Source organism: Astatotilapia calliptera, chromosome 12 (genome assembly GCF_964374335.1).
Source record: "Astatotilapia calliptera chromosome 12, fAstCal68.1, whole genome shotgun sequence".
In the NCBI taxonomy this organism is placed as follows: domain Eukaryota; kingdom Metazoa; phylum Chordata; class Actinopteri; order Cichliformes; family Cichlidae; genus Astatotilapia; species Astatotilapia calliptera.
The window spans coordinates 32,370,063-32,386,139 of record NC_137433.1 but is presented as its reverse complement, the minus strand read 5'-3'; the positions used below and the strand labels follow the sequence as shown (position 1 = coordinate 32,386,139).

The following is a 16,077-nucleotide window of genomic DNA, read 5'->3' as shown; positions in this document are numbered from 1 at the left end:
AAATTTCAGCATGATCTGCACTGTAACCATTCAGCCAAACACAACGAATTCATGTACGATTATTTTTATGACAGTGACTTTTAGTGTTAAAAATGTCAAAGCATGAAACATGGTCTGAGGTGTGAATGCTGGAACACATAATCACAGCAGCTGCATCACTAGTTCAAACAGTTGGGACCGAACACTACCCAATGTATAAAAACTGAGAAAAACTAATGGGTACCAAGGTGCAGCTGGGCAGGCAGGCAGGTGAACCTAATCAGGTGATGAAGTGAGAGACTAATGATACAACCCGGCATAAGTGGAGATGTCCATGCACGTTCCTATCAAAAACCTATGCTCTAACTTTCAGTTACACACACTCATCACCCCTCAAGTCACTAGTTAGACTTAAAAAAGGAAGATGCCGGAGGGTTGACATGGTAATTATTTCTTCTGTAGTCTTTAAAAGAATCCCCACTTAAACACTGTGTGTAAATATATTGTGCAGGTAGATGCTTACAAAGATGCAGGGACACATTTTTGCATGTTTAAATATGGCCATAAATCACTTTTGTGGTGCATATTTATGCTGTTGCAGATGACAGCAGCTTTAAATTATTTCCTTTTTATGGGTTTAGATTCTGCTGCTAATAATAAAATCATGACTAAACTACTTTTTTCTGTTTTTATCAGTGGTTTACTTTATTTTGCTGTTGTGGTGGAAACACCACACCAAGCTGTTTCGTTATCAGTACTAATGGCTGTTTCCTTAAACTCTCTAAAGTTACATAAATACATAAATACATAAATACAACTTATGGCTTTACAGTTTATGTTCAACTAACTCTTGAATTCTTAGGGAGGGGAGGGGGGAGGGGTTCAAATCCTTTTTTAAAAGATGCAGTAATATGCAAGCTTATGTTTAGGGTATCGTTTACGCATCTGCTTCTGCATACAGTGCATAATTTCCACCCTCTAAAGGTTTTTCTATTTCCTCCTCTCCATGAACCATGCAGCAACCACTGCAGCTTGTTGTTTCCTGAATGTAAAGTAGAGCGGAATAAGCATGTTGTATCACAGAAACTGTGTCTCTCAAGTAACCGGGTTCTTATCTGTTTAATGCACCACTCCCTAAATAATTTCTCACCAGGAAAGAAATATTAAATCACACAACAATGTTATTTTAAAAACCAGTCAGGCATATACAATGACAATTAGAAGTAAGAGGTTACAATTAAAATGATGTTATTGATTTTCATGTATACTTGACTTGGAGTTAAAAACGATTAAAAAAATACCTCATTTCCGAATGTAGACAGGGCTAACCTTTAATTCTCTGCCAGAGGGTTTCCTGATCAGGACATGTGGTGCATAATAATCTATACTCATTGGACTTTGCAACACTGTCAGATGATCCCCCATCCCTCTTTTGGTCACTGACTGCCACTGTGTGGTCATAAATATTTAACACAGTTCTGCTACAATTCAGTTTACACTCTTTTACTGTACAAGGTTTAAAAAATTTGATTCCTGCAACCCACTTATCAGATTGTAATACGGCATCCTGTAGCCATGACTGAGATAAATTAGAAATCTTTTTTTATTGAAGTATCACAGTCCTCCCAGAAATAGGCTGAAATATACCTGGGGAGAGACTCAACTTTTCTTGTGGGCAAGAAGGTAATCTGCCTCGGCAAAATAATTCCATTCCACCAACACTACAGGCTCCATCATCCATCATCATTAAGAAAGGAAAGGAAAAAAAGGAAACACTATAATACTGATGAAAGCAGCCACAAGCACTGTACTGCCTTGTATTTCTGATCTAATTTTATTGTTTGATAGTGTGTTTTACCTTACTCCCCTGTAAATGTGTCACTCCATGACAGTTTGGCTGACGTGGCATCAAGTTTTGACATTGAGGCTTGGGCTAAAATGTTGTTTTTCATCTTTTAAAAACATCAGTAAATGTCAGAATGTGGCATCAGAGTTAGTATGTGATTTTTATTTTATTTTTCAAAGGTCTGTCATTTTATACACCATCAAAAGCCATACAGAAAGATCTAGAGCACCCAAATTTCAGCACAACAGTGGCCTAAAAAGTTCTGAATTCTATGCAGTCATAATAAACGCAGACCCGCAGAGCAGAGTTTTACAAAATAGGTGGTTTCTAAATGCTTTCTTTTAAATAATAAATGAATGCTCACACTCATGCTTTGGCAGCTGTTGAAGATTTTCTGGAAAGTTTCAAATATGTGGTTCCTACAACACTAGATTTGATACCTATGTTATTAGGAAAGGATGGATGTTTGCTTTAATTGTAGATATCCTGGGTGGCTGACACTGGCAGCACACTGCGGTGATAAGAAAGCCCATATACTGGGCTCATCCCTGTGTGGTGGAAGCTGTCCACCTTGCCAAGCTGCCGCAGATGGAAGAGCAGGGTGAGCTTTCGGGTCATGGTTCTAAGTGCCAAGAAGGAGGCCAGGATCTGGGCGAGCAGGAAGAGGAGATAGAGGGAGTGGACAGCTCTCTCCAGAGGCAGGATGATAATTCCTTCATCGGTCAGGAAGAACAGCAGCACTGGCAGCTGGAACATGAAAGACAGGAGCCAGAAGGCTGCCAGCTCTGGCACCTGATGACAGGGAGGAAAAGAGAGAAAATTTGGGTTGGCGTGCACAAACGATGAAAAGATGCAGCAGTCATCCATCAAGTGCTCTGGTTGAATCCACATGAAAGCAAAGACACACATTCACTAAAACTCAGTAGGCACTTGTAGCCACAAGCAGGTAGAAAACTCCGCAGTTTCCTCCTCTGTGTTTTTTCAGGGTTCATAAAAGAGCTTCATGTAGTTCAGTGCAAGATATAAATTTGAAATACCTTTTCTTTGAGGTTGCCAGTGTAGCCCAGATAAAGTCGAACCACTTCGATGACCGTTAGTAGGATCATCCCAGTAATGAGCAGAGCTTGATAGTACCCAGGAAGATAGTAGAACTGGCAAAAGTGAAGGGCTGTAATTAATGAGCATGATCAAGGTGTGTGTGTGTGTGTGTGTGTGTGTGTGTGTGTGTGTGTGTGTACACACAGGCATGTTAGATTTTTATGTAAACTTTTTTTTCAAAATATTGATGAAACAAGTTTTATTTTTCAAAAAGACAGTGGATGTTGAGTTCACTGCTTGTGCCTCTTCTGAGTTTATGTGAGGAGGCTTAGTGTTCATTTTGAAGACACCACTAGATGGAGCCAAAGTCAAACGTTTTCGAATTGATACACTGGGCTTAGTAAATAGATTCGGTTCATCAAAACCTGAACTGTTGACTTCAAGAGGAATACTTCTATTCTCTTGTGTGTGTTTGGCACTAACCTTTACTTCCAGCATGAACACAGCTGAAAACCACCAACAAGGAAAATAAAACATATTGAAATACAGGAGCATTTGAAGGGGGAGGTGAGAAACCAGCTCGTTGACCACTGCAAGACAAATAACAGTGCACAAAACATTAAGTTGAAAAACTGAAGTGAAATTTGACCAAACGAAGAAAAACCTTTAATAGCTGACGTTACAACAGATCTAAAAAGAAGCAATCTGCGCACTGTGATTTACTTGAGAATTAAGTCATAAGATGTCTTGTCCAATCTCTGATCTCTGCCTTTACATTCTCCAGTACGAGATAGCATTGTGCTGTATAGTAAACATATTAAACTAAAGTTCCAAACAGTCTTTGGAAGCACAAACTAACCAGATGCATCCTCTTGCTCCCTGGTGAAGTCACTGTCTGCTGTCCTGTTGTTTGTGAACACAGAACCTCCCATAGACACCAGACCCAGCGGCAGGTTTTCAGGAACAGGCGAGTAAAACACAGGCATTGTTGACAGAGGTGGTGATCATGACAGAGCCAAGGAGTCAGGAGGTTTACAGTTCCAAAAATATGTTTTCAGTATCTGTTGCTCATTTTTGTCTTAAGTTAATCAATCGCACAATACCAGGCTAGAAGAGATGCAAGTGGACACATAAAGGCACATGCTGGCAGACGCTACTGCTAATCTGATTATTGTGAAGGAGGCGGGCTGAAGATTAGCCTGAAACAGTTGCATGCTTACTTGAAGTTAGTGTCCATCTATGATGATAATTTGATTTTGTAATTAGGGAATTCAGCAGATACTTAAACTTTATAGAGATAAAGTTGCACGTACTCTTTGCAGTATGTTTGAAAATTCTACATTCTTTGTACACATATTTAAAGCGAAGGTTCACTCTGGCAGGTTTTGGTGTATTTTATAGTCTTTTTATTTAAATTCTGCAGATAAACACAATGACATAAGACTCTGCTCAATGCACCCGGCCAGCGAGTCATCAGAGTGGTGCCTGGCTTATTTTGGCCTTTGGGCCTCACTCGTCATTATTGTGACCATGGTGCAGAGACAGAGTTTGGCCACAAGGTGTCATCACAGCTCGTCCCTGGGGGCGCGCAGGGGAAAATGCTGAAACTCCTCTGGCACCTCTTCCCCTTTCTTGGACCTCTTGTAGAAGCCAAGTGAGTCTAACAAGCTGCTGATCTCGTCTGCCTTCATTTTCTTCACAGAAACAGTCTGATCCACAGACACATACACATACACAGGAGGGCAGACATGTTTGGTTCACAACGTGGTTAAAGGCAGTAATGCTTGTATATTAGCTGTATATGTAGATATAACATGATTTACTAAACCCCTGTTTTTACTTGGAAGTGTTTAGCCACTACAGATTTAGAGGATCCAGCTATTTTTTTGTTTCTCCTTACCTAAAGTCAAATTATAATCTCCCAGAGAAGCCACATTAGAAAAACTTTAGCCTCTAAACGAAGCTTTAGATGGAAAATTTAAAAGGCTTTACTCAAGAAAGCAGTAATACCTGGCTCTTTTTCGATGTAGGCCAGCATTAAGAAAATTCATTTTTATTGGTTTTAATGGAGAGGCTAATTGGGCAATAACTGCAACAGGGGTTTTCTACCCTGGAAAAATAAATGACATGTGAGAAGTGCTTTCAAGGCACACAATTTTCAAAGTCACATCAACTCTCCTGTCTCGGTACAAAAAATATTGCTCCATTCTCAGAATCCCCAAGTTCATATACTGTATGTATTTATTTTTAACTCTCATTCAAGTACATCCTCTTTGTTGGTATCTGACAGATGATCTGATATCACATGAAGTAATATCGAAACTTTCCCACATGAATCCTGTTTGACATCTCTTGATAAGCTCCATCACAAGGCAGCGGAATAAAAGGTCCCTGTACTCACTTCTCACCTTAACAATCTCATCCTTTTCATTGTAGAATATCAGACGGGGTTTCTTCTCTTCCGATGAATCATATTCCAAGTTGTGGCTACACAGGAAAAAGCAGATCAAGGAAAACAGGTAGGGGGGGTTGTGAAGAACAAGGCATATCCATCTGTTTCGCTATTTTTAGGCTCACTTAACATGATTTTTTTTACTTGGAATGCTCACAGAGCTGGCACTGAACTTGGCAGCTTGCTAGGAATACTGTTTTGTTTACAAAAGAGGTCATGAGAAAATCAGTAGTGATTTTTGTGGAAAGCTCACAGCTTAGCAAAGAATCCTGAGGAACATGAAAACAATACAAGGATACTATAAAGCCATTCGCTCCATGAGAAAATGATAGAGCTCAGGCATTTTCTTTATGCTTCATCCGACCACACTGGGAGCCTGCAGGGATGACAAGAGACATTTGTTAAAACAGCATGACAAAGAGGAGTGTACATATCTCATTCTTTATGTGATCAAAGGTGACAAAAAAGGTGTCACATTACAGCAGAAAATAAACTGCCATGACAGCACAAGACCTATCCATCACCATGCACACTATTTCCTCACTTGTTTTTTGAATATTATGTGTAGATTTCATTTTTCACTTCACAGGAGTTTGCTCTATACTTACCAGCAGTTTAGCTCTGGCTATAATGAGCTTTTCTTCACCTACTGTGTCATTGTTAGCTTCGGATAGCCTAAGAGCGAGGGTAAGAGTAAGCACCAAGAAGGTCCACATTTTTACTAGATGGCAAAATCTTTAGCTCCTTTTTCTGAGTTGAAGCACTGATAAGTGACCCTTTAATACTCTTGGACAGTTTTTTCAGGGTGGACAAGACCATGGCCACCTCTGTAGGGGAGCAATGCACACCTGGGCTGAGCTGTTAATCTCACTTTTGTGATTTTCTGTCATAGATTGTGTGTTAGTATAAGAATTAGGCTGGTAGCTTACCAAGTAGGTAACCACCACATACTTATTCAGCAACAGAGTTAGCTGTTAGGGTGTTTTTCTATATGTCAAAGGGGCCCCCAGGTTTATATTTTATAGTTTCTTCCAGATCAGATGTCATTGGGGGAACACAGAACATCTGCACTCTTATCAGTTTTTCCCATGCAGTAAACTTGCAGGTGGTTAATGGTCACAGAGAACCACATGTTACTACCAACTCACTCCCCCAATACAGCTAAACTGGTTCATGACTAAAAACTTCATGAAACCATCTGCCATCGCAGGAATAAGAACATGACAATGTTAGCCTATGATCACATTCACATCTATGGGCAATTTCAAATAACTGATAACCCCAACTTGCACTTCTTTGACTTGTAAGAGAAAAAAAACCCACCGAAACACACAGAAAGTCCTCCACATGTCACATTTTTTCCAAGTAATGTAGCTTTATAATTACATTTACATAGAAGACGAATATAACTGCTAATACAGTAAAATATTAGAAAGATCACTGAGTGTACAGAACATTTCAATGCCAAATATTGAGTATATTTGCTACAGATACAGTACAACTTTTTGCACTATTTGGGGGCAGCAGCAAAAATTCTGAGACTGACAAAGCATCCATCCATTCAATCTGATGTGTAAAAGGTTTCACAATGCAACTGTCTATGCATAGGTTCAAACGACACAGAGAAAAATTCTAATTTACAGCATGTAAAAGAAGTATTGAAAACATCACCAATTTTCTGAGTAAATATATTTCTAAAGCTGCTATTGGCATGAAGTTCTCATCGACTGTCATTAACAACCCATCAAATCCACACATGCAAAGAAATCAAATCATAGATGTCTAGAAATTATGTCTAATAATGAGAAAAGACGCAGGGAAAACATATTGAATACATTTACTGAAATGTATTTCATACTTTGTACAAAAGCCTTTGTTGGTGATGACAGCTTCCTGTAAGAAGAAGCTACATTGTTTGCCTACTGTATATGAAGCTGCATTGCTCTGGTGTGACACTGGCCCATTCTTTCACACAAAAACAGTCTGCATGGGATTTGGTAATGTGTTCAATGCTCATTATACCTGCTGTATATGCAGTTTTAGCCACTTTGGGATTGTATGGAGTCTTAATACATCCTTTTATCTGTGACAGGCAGAGTAGCTGCCTTACCCTACTTCCAGTCATTGTACTAAGCTAAACTATCACCGTTCAGTTCTGGAGCTTTACTGCACAGACATGACGGTGTTAGGGATCTTCACATGTAACTCTCACCAAAAAAGCTATTAAGTATATTTTCTAAAACATCGGACTAATCCATTAAGTCTCAGCGATATCCTTTTATTCCGCATTGTTTAGGACTTTGAACAGAATGTTTCTCTTGACACACATTTCTTAAGTCATATTTTGTAAATCCTGCAGTTATGTAGTTGAACAAAACACTAGCTCTATTCTGATCCATGAAAGCAGTATATGGCTTGTTCCCACTGTTTTTTCATTCTGACTTTCCCTTTTCTAACTTTCTTTCTATGCAATGTTTAATTCCATTGTGCTCTCTCAATGAAATCAGGCCTTGTGACAGCATAGCACATTTGCACTGTGTCAACACCCTGGGGGGAAGAAAACATCTCGGCCCTCCAAGTTTACTCTACTGCTTTGTATTGTGCAAAACTCCAATTCATTAGGTCACCATAAGAGGGCGGTAACACCCACATGTACACTTCCTGGCAGTTTGGCGGGTAACGTGTACTTCCAAATCCTAGCCACAGACAATTATGTTTCCAACAAAAATAAACCATTCCTGCCTGGAATGCTGAAGCAAAAACCATCTTTCTGTCTCTGTCTTTTCCAGACACAGAGCGTTGCAGCTCAGAGTCTTGCGCTCTGCATGTACTGTTTGGGATTATGTGTCAAACGGCAATAAAACAGTCCTCTTTTTTAACAGGGTTTCCTCCCCTTGGCAGCTGTTGTAAATCTACAGGCTTGTACACTTGCAGCAGTTTTACGTCTGCATCTTTGTATCGTACTGTTCCAGGTCTCTCTTTCACAATGAAAGTTGGACCCAAAAGAAGTGAATGAGAAATAAGAATTTTGAGAAAAAGGATGGCTTACATGAAAAAGAGAGAGAGAGAAAAGCACACAATGAGCGGTGGGGGTGGGGAGAGCTTGCCGAGGCTGACTCCTCAGTCTATACGTGTGGATGCATACCATATGTGTTCACAATCAGCATGTTTCAGCTTACATCACATGGTGCATGCCAAAAGGGGGCTGTTGTTATTATTACTCTGCTGACAAAGGGGAAATACAGTCATTAATAACTGGAAGGTTATGGAGCTTAGACGGGAGATGATGAAAACATTTACAAAGTTCGCACTGAGCAACTTTTTCCAGTAGGAGTTTTAAAAATTGCAACACTAGCAGCTGTTAAAAGATCAAAAGCTACAACACCTCACTGCAATCCTCCCTCCTTCAGAGAGCTTGTTATAAAGATACACACTTCCTTTTTCTCCAAAGCACCGGATGCTGCCTACCAGCCGGCAACCAACAATTACTCTGTGTGTCTGTTCTCTTATGATGTGGACAATTATTTGTGGGTGTTTGTGAGAAATGTTTGACTCTTGTGTCTCCTCTGTGCTCCAATGCTAATATCTATAAGTATGTTCAAGAATAAGCAAAGTAGATGGTTAAAAATGTATCTTGATTAAGTTCTAAACGTTCAGCTCTGTCTTTTCTTGCTCTCTCTCTCTCTCTCTCTGTGTGTGTGTGTGTGTGTGTGTGTGTGTGTGTGTGTGTGTGCGCGCGCGTGCGCTTATCTGTCTGGTGCCGTGGGGCAGCTGCTGCAAAGTCTGATGTCTGCCTGCCTGCTGTGCTCGAGTCAGCTTATAAAAGAGAGGCAGCATTGAAGGAAGTGAAGGAGGATGTGGAGGACTTTTAAAAAGATTATAATGCTAATGAGTGTGCTCCACTTCAAACATACAATAACCTTGCTGTACAGTAGCATCAAATAGTTTGGCAGAACTTGCTCACCACGATGCTTCTGTCATTACCGCTGGGCAGCTTAACACAACTTAAAGGTTCAATTTAAAAACTATAAGAGGGAATTAGGAAATAAAAACAGGAGAACCTAGGGAAATGTCTATGCGTGACAGTAACTGTAAGCAAATTTACGGCTCAAGGGAGTCACCGAGTTTGATTTAGCTTGTGGTTTAGCTTGAACCTACGACCTAAAATAAGTGGCTCCAATTTTCTTCACGCAAGGAGGCCACAAAAGGCTGTGCGAAGCTGCTGGCCTTGGCAGAGAATCTATCTTGTACAGGCATGAAATACAAGGACGGTTCTTGGAGCTTGTTCGCTGCGTGATGGTGAAAGTGAAATAGGATGGCTGCTTTTCAGTAAGAGCTTCTTTTAGAGTATTTATTACCTCATTAATTTACAAGTTGACAATGACTGTTTTGAACAATGTACACTCTCTGTGTAGATAAATGCTTTTATTCAAGTAAATTGAATTAAACTTTCAAGGATGTTTACTGAGCGGTTCAACTTTAATATACTTTTAATAAGACATTTTGAATAAAAATGCTCTGCAAATGAACATTTTAAATAAAACAGTGCAGTATTTAGAATTGTAAATACATGCAGCTGTAACCCTCAAAATTCTGCTTCACTGCAGAGGTAATATAAAACAATATTAAAAATATATAAAATACAAAGGCCATAAAGAGAAGTGATTACTTACTGCATAATATTACTTTTCAAGCACACAAAACTTTAATGTGAGATTCAATAGTGTTTTCTGTTTTTATAAAGTCCATCCATCCATCTTCATCCGCTTTATCCGGGGCCAGGTCGTGGGGTTCAGCAGCCTAAGCAGAGAAGCCCAGACCTCTCTCTCCCCAGCCACCTCCTCCAGCTTATCCGGGGGAACACCAAGGCGTTCCCAGGCCAGCCGAGCGATATAATCTCTCCAGCGTGTCCTGGGTTTGCCCCGGGGCCTCCTCCCGGTGGGACATGCCCGGAACACCGACCCCAGGAGGCACCCAGTAGGCATCCTTGTCAGATGCCCAAACCACCTCAGCTGGCTCCTTTCAATGTGGAGGAGCAGCGGCTCTACTCTGAGCCCCTCCCAGATAACCGAACCTCTCACCCTATCTCTAAGGGAGAGGCCAGCCACCCTTCGGAGGGAGCTCATTTCCGCCGTTCGTTCTTTCGGTCACTACCCACAGCTCGTGGCCATAGGTGAGGGTAGGGACATAGATCGACCGGTAAATTGAGAGCTTCGCTTTTACACTCAGCTCCCTCTTCACCACGACAAACCGGTGCAGCGTCTACATCACTGCAGCCGTCGCACCAATCCGTCTGTCAATCTCCGGCTCCCTTCTCCCATCACTCGCGAACAAGACCCCAAGGTACTTGAACTCCTCCACTCCTTTTTATAAAGTCTCATTTTTTATTTTTACATAAACTAACTAGTGAAGTCTGGATGTGGTGATAGATTATAGCCTCAGCAAAGCCAGGGTAACTGTTTTGTATGTTTTCAAGTAAAGGACGGATACGATCGTGCCTTAAATCTTCACATCTAACTCAGAAAAGGTTAAAGCATAATAAGCATGTTTAGCAGAAAGCTGAACTACGTAGCCACCATGACGTCACCCATTTCTGGAGCAGATTGGCATTGTGGGCATTGCCCTATTTTGCATTCCACTGATTTATTTATTTTTCCATTAGATAGACTTGGCTGTATTTGGACATGAAGAAGAAACTGTGAGCAACACTTGAAACGTGACTGGGGGAACATATGTCTCTCCTCTGAAGAAGACAGCTAGTACACTCACTGGAAGGAGTGACCTTAGCTAATGACATCTTATTGACATGTGGGGAAAATTACTTACAATTTCATGAAGCAGTTGACTGGGACTATTGAATGGGAGTCTATTTGAAATGGTGGCATTGCACTTCAAGGCATTTCCATAATTGCTTCACTTAGCTGACTTGGTTACATCATTAATGAGCGCTCTGTCACCAAATCGCTATCCCATTATTTATACCTAAAACAGTGTTTATAATTTTTTTTAACTTATAAACTATACACTTATACAGCTAAATTAGCATCTGCCTCATTTGTTTCTTAAATTAGAAACAGTTTTGCTTTTTTCTTCACTCCCCTTGATTTGTGGTGGTGTTACATACAGGACATATTAGTATCCTGGATGTTGGTGATTCTATGAAGATTCAATCATTCCTTTCATGAAAAAGTTCTGTGATGCATCAGGGGGAAAGGGTTCATCTAAACACCATCTGGTTCATTAGATGGGATGATGAAAGCTTAAAAAAACATCCACACCTGCAGAAACTCAAACTCCACTGGCAGAAAATGGAAATAAAAAAAGCTGAAAAACTGCCAACACTGTTTGATTATCTGTCAAGATAATAACACCATCATTTTTTCTCTCTGTGTTTTTGGATGCAGTCATTTAAAGATTTGTTTTAAAAAAATCCCATGTGATGGATGATGAATTCCTTGTGTATTTTGTGTAGCCTGTTGGTCAATGGTTAAGTGCTGAGGTCCCACAGTTTGGGGTCAGGTACCGTGACAACATCTTCACTCATCATGGGCATGAATGTTATAGCCATGGCTTGTAATAAGTTTTTTGAATTGTTTGTTTTCTAGAGTGGAATGATTGTACAACACAAATCTTTTAAAAACAAGACTTGAGTGCACACTTTTGAAATTATTTAGGATTTTCTCAAATCCACAGAAAGTTTAAAAGTATACATACGGGCTCAAATATGCACACTTGGTGCTGAACTTTCTGGTTGTCTGTTAACAGCCCTCAGCTTTGTCTTGTTGGTGATTGTGATTGGCTACAATTATTAGCTTTTTTTGACAGCACTCACTGGATTGACCAATAGGCAGGACAATGTGGGAAAGTCCAAGAAAATATGAACATGAAAGCAGAATTATACATTAAGAAAACTAGGAAGGTCTCTTAGGACCATTTCTAAGAAAGTGCAGATTCAAAGTTAATCAGTTCAAACAACTGTTTGCAAATACAAGTTATGTAGAAGTGAAACTGTTAGTGAAGAGCTGCATATGGTTTCATATTCTTCAGACATTTCCCCAAAATGTCTGGCAGTCCACATTGATTTGTTTCTGAAAGCTCTTTCTTTTATTTGACAAATGTCCAAAATACAACTAATTTAGTCAAAATTTAATAAATTGAGTCTGTATTTGAGAAAAGCAGTTTTGCATTTCTCTATTGCTTGGTTTCAGTACAGTCTTTTGAAGTCATTAAAAGAAAAGTAGAGCTGAGTTGAGTATCATCTTGGAATTTCCTGTGAAAACTTTCTTCATTGGTTTGTTGGAACTGAGAACCACTGTTGAGGCAAATGGAGCTTGATTAATTACTGAAATGCTACAATCATTATTTGTGACCTCTCTATTTCTTGAGTTTAATGGTCCTGTTTTTGGATGTACATTGGACAATCTTTGAGACATGTCTGCTTTTACAATGGCAGAGACATTTTGCTAAATATTAGTGGGGATATCTGCATATATTTGAGCTTGTGTATATGTATATGTGTGTATATATATATATATATATATATATATATATATATATATATATATATATATATATATATATATATATATATATATATATATATATATATATATATATATAAATAATCCACCTATGTGGATTAGAGAAAATGAAAAAGAATAATGTCTTAAAGACATTTAAAATGTATAGTATACAAACATCATTAAATACCTCATATTCATGCCCATGATGACTTTATGTAAAGCTCTGAATACAACTTTATTCAAACTGGTGTCCTTGAGAATAATCATTCTAATTTGTCACACAGTGTTGTGTGTCTGACCTTGAATTCCCTCGAGGGGGAGAAATCAAAAACAAAAATCCTTGTGGAGGTCAAACAAATATCACACTCCCGAAGCAACAAAAACATCATACTGTTGTCCTCTGTAGTAAAAGGCAACTGTGTTTACGATTTAGCAACAATAACACATTTTCAAGAATAAAGTACTGAGAGCTTTTGGAATTGTAAGTAGGTCAAGTAGGTATATTTTCACAGACGGTCCCTCTTGTATTTGCATAATTCAACTGGAAACCGGATAAAGTGATAGATGGTAGAGGAATCATGACTGATGTGGGAAATGGTTTGTCGTGGAGGTGGGAAATGGGGTGTGGGTGGTGAAAGGATTTGCCCCGATCAATGTCCAGTTACTAGCCACATCAGAGGAGCTGGTGGGCAAGCAAACAGCAAGCACTGCTCCCCTCCCTCTAATCTGTGCCTCAGTAATCAGAAACACATGGCTCCCTATAATGACTCCACTGTTGTCCCATGAAGTAGAAGAAGGCTGTAAGGGTCACATATGTGTGTCACCTATGTGTATACACACAAGCACAGAGTCAGAATGATGGAAAATATACAGCTAACACTTCCTTTCACATGCCAGCTAACTGCAGCCACATAAAGTAAATAGATCCTGACATCCATTTAGGCGAAAATTTCTTTCTTTTTTTTAGGTTGTTGCTAAAGTGTGTTTATCCAACTGGATAAGAGTGGTGCCAGTATCAGTGACTTGGCCTCTGACTCACAAAAACAAAGATGTCATAAAACAAATCTGATGGGGGTTGTAAAATGGGGAAAATGTTTCTGCAGGGTACAGGCCTGTTCCTGTGACTGCATTTACTTAAAAATGGAGAGGATGCATCCCAAACAACAAAGCTGTACAGTTTGTTGGTCACAGACAGGACTGATTGTCGGGACAGCTGGGGTTCACTGCACAAAAACATAAACCATCTGTTTATTTTCCTTGGGTTTGGGCGGACACAATGGGTCTTGTGCTCATTTTCCATCCCAGTATCTCTTTTTTGCGGCTCTATGATGAACTGAGTAAGCAGTGAGGGGGAAAAAAACCCAAAAAATTTTGGGTCAGTCTGTGGAATTATGTGAAAGCTGAAACCCCAAACCATATTATGAAGTCTGTAGTCCCACTTTACTGCTCAGGTAGTGGATAGATGGGACAGGGGGAAGGGGAGAAAGGGGAAGGAGTAATTGAAGGAGAAGGAAAACAGGCTATGGGCACAAATACAAGAGAAGAAGAGCTTGTGAAAAAGAAGAAAGAAAAAGAGAACAAAATGAAAAAAAATAAAAAGAATCTGACTGATCTGCTTTTTATTAGCCATCCAAACCATTTCCCCTAATATGCTAGTTCCTTTAAATTATGCTGACAAAGGGGGAAAATTCAGGGCAATTTGAAGTCCCAGACAACTGTTTGCACACCCTTCCATGTGAGAGAAGAGAAAAAAGAGTAAGAAAAATCTCCATCTGGACAGTAAGAGAGAGGCTACGGATCAATTATATTTTGCACTATTTATACTGGTTGATTTTTTCGCAAATGAGTACGAATAGTGCGTGAGGAAAACCGCGTGTCTTTCTGAAGTTCTGCCGCTGCAGTCAAGATGCATGCACTGAGCTCAAAGTAGCGTGGAAAGTGTCAGATAGAGCAAATGGGTTTTCACACTGACTTAAAGAACAATACTGATATGTTACTATATCCCAAACTGAGCCTCATCCAGTTTCAACTCTCTTGACCTAGTTTCATCACTTTACCAGCTTGTCTAGGCATCTATTTGGGAGGTCGGCTTGTTGTGCGGTTGCTCTTAATTTGTGCATTAAGAGCGGCCTATTTTAGCTCTGAGCCAACGCGTGGAAGTTTTGGGTTTATGATAATGACAGTCTTAAATCGCAGAGTATGTAGATGTCACTGGAAATCTATAAACACATTTGATGCTGGTGCCCCCCCTGCCTCCCCACTTCTGGTTGCATGCTGACCACAGTCTTCAGTGGTTTTGGCTCAAGAAAAGCACCAGCTCCATTTCCAGTAAATGTCATTTCATAGTTACTGCATTTCCACAGGGCTGAGAAACAACATTTAATGTGTAAGAAAGACTGCAATTAGACAGTGTTTCTCGCAGACAGCCTGTCGACAGGGATAAGAGACGGGGGGAAAAAAGCCCATTTTTGAATCTCCTCTGGCCATGTCTGATGCAATGGATCAGCCAGGGGAATGACAGCATTTGAGAAAAATCGTACTACAGCAGACACAGTAATGTCAGACATTGTTTGAACACTTGAACAAAGAGCAACTGTTCATTTGAACTTCAATCAAACTTTACATCACACCGAGGTTTTATGAGAAATAATTTGTGCAAAGTTCATGAACCGTGTTCACACCGTGAACATTTCAATATCAGATTTTCAAAATCAAAAGAGAGATTTGCATAGAATATTCTTTTTCTTGCCTTTGTTTCTGGTGCATGCCTTTGCATAGAGGCGATACATGTCTCTTTACACTGAATACTTCTTACTGAACCTAATCCACTGTCCTGAACTTACGCGGACAGTGAAAAACGGCTCGTGACTCAGGCCATGCTTGAATTAATAATCTTCAACCACTTTCAAGTGTAACTCGACTCCACTTTCTTTCTGCTTTGCATTGCAGAAAATATTTGTCTTTTTCCCCCTCACTCATAAATTTCTTTCTTCCTTTCCTTGCAGGGACTGAAATGGCTACCAGATGTGGTTCCAATCTGTTCCTGTTGCCATAGAGACACAGGGACTGGAATAGGTTTTTTGAGTCCAGGGCTTTTGGCTGACTCATAGGCCTGAGTTTTAAAGCCTCGCTGTTCCTATAGACATGGCACATTGAGGGCGCCCCAGCTCCAAGTTATGTTTAGACTGGCAGCCGAAATGTCACTGAACCCCCTTCCCACACGCCTACCCCTGACTTTT

The 16,077-nt window shown here is 39.9% G+C and overlaps 2 protein-coding genes across 2 annotated transcripts; both read right to left on the bottom strand.

The window, feature by feature from the left end:
- Positions 1 to 1,966: 1,966 nt before the first annotated feature.
- LOC113034365 (transmembrane protein 17A) lies at positions 1,967 to 4,572 on the bottom strand. The gene is made up of 4 exons (XM_026188852.2): positions 3,723 to 4,572; positions 3,347 to 3,453; positions 2,863 to 2,976; positions 1,967 to 2,617 (listed from the first exon to the last, which is right to left on the bottom strand). The coding sequence occupies exons 1-4, from the start codon at positions 3,847 to 3,849 to the stop codon at positions 2,297 to 2,299; spliced, it is 669 nt and encodes a 222-aa protein (XP_026044637.1). The 5' UTR covers positions 3,850 to 4,572; the 3' UTR covers positions 1,967 to 2,296.
- On the bottom strand, positions 4,247 to 6,088 carry selenoe (selenoprotein e). The gene is made up of 4 exons (XM_026188853.2): positions 5,924 to 6,088; positions 5,615 to 5,691; positions 5,272 to 5,350; positions 4,247 to 4,572 (listed from the first exon to the last, which is right to left on the bottom strand). The coding sequence occupies exons 1-4, from the start codon at positions 6,029 to 6,031 to the stop codon at positions 4,429 to 4,431; spliced, it is 408 nt and encodes a 135-aa protein (XP_026044638.1). The 5' UTR covers positions 6,032 to 6,088; the 3' UTR covers positions 4,247 to 4,428.
- Between the last annotated feature and the right edge of the window lie 9,989 nt (positions 6,089 to 16,077).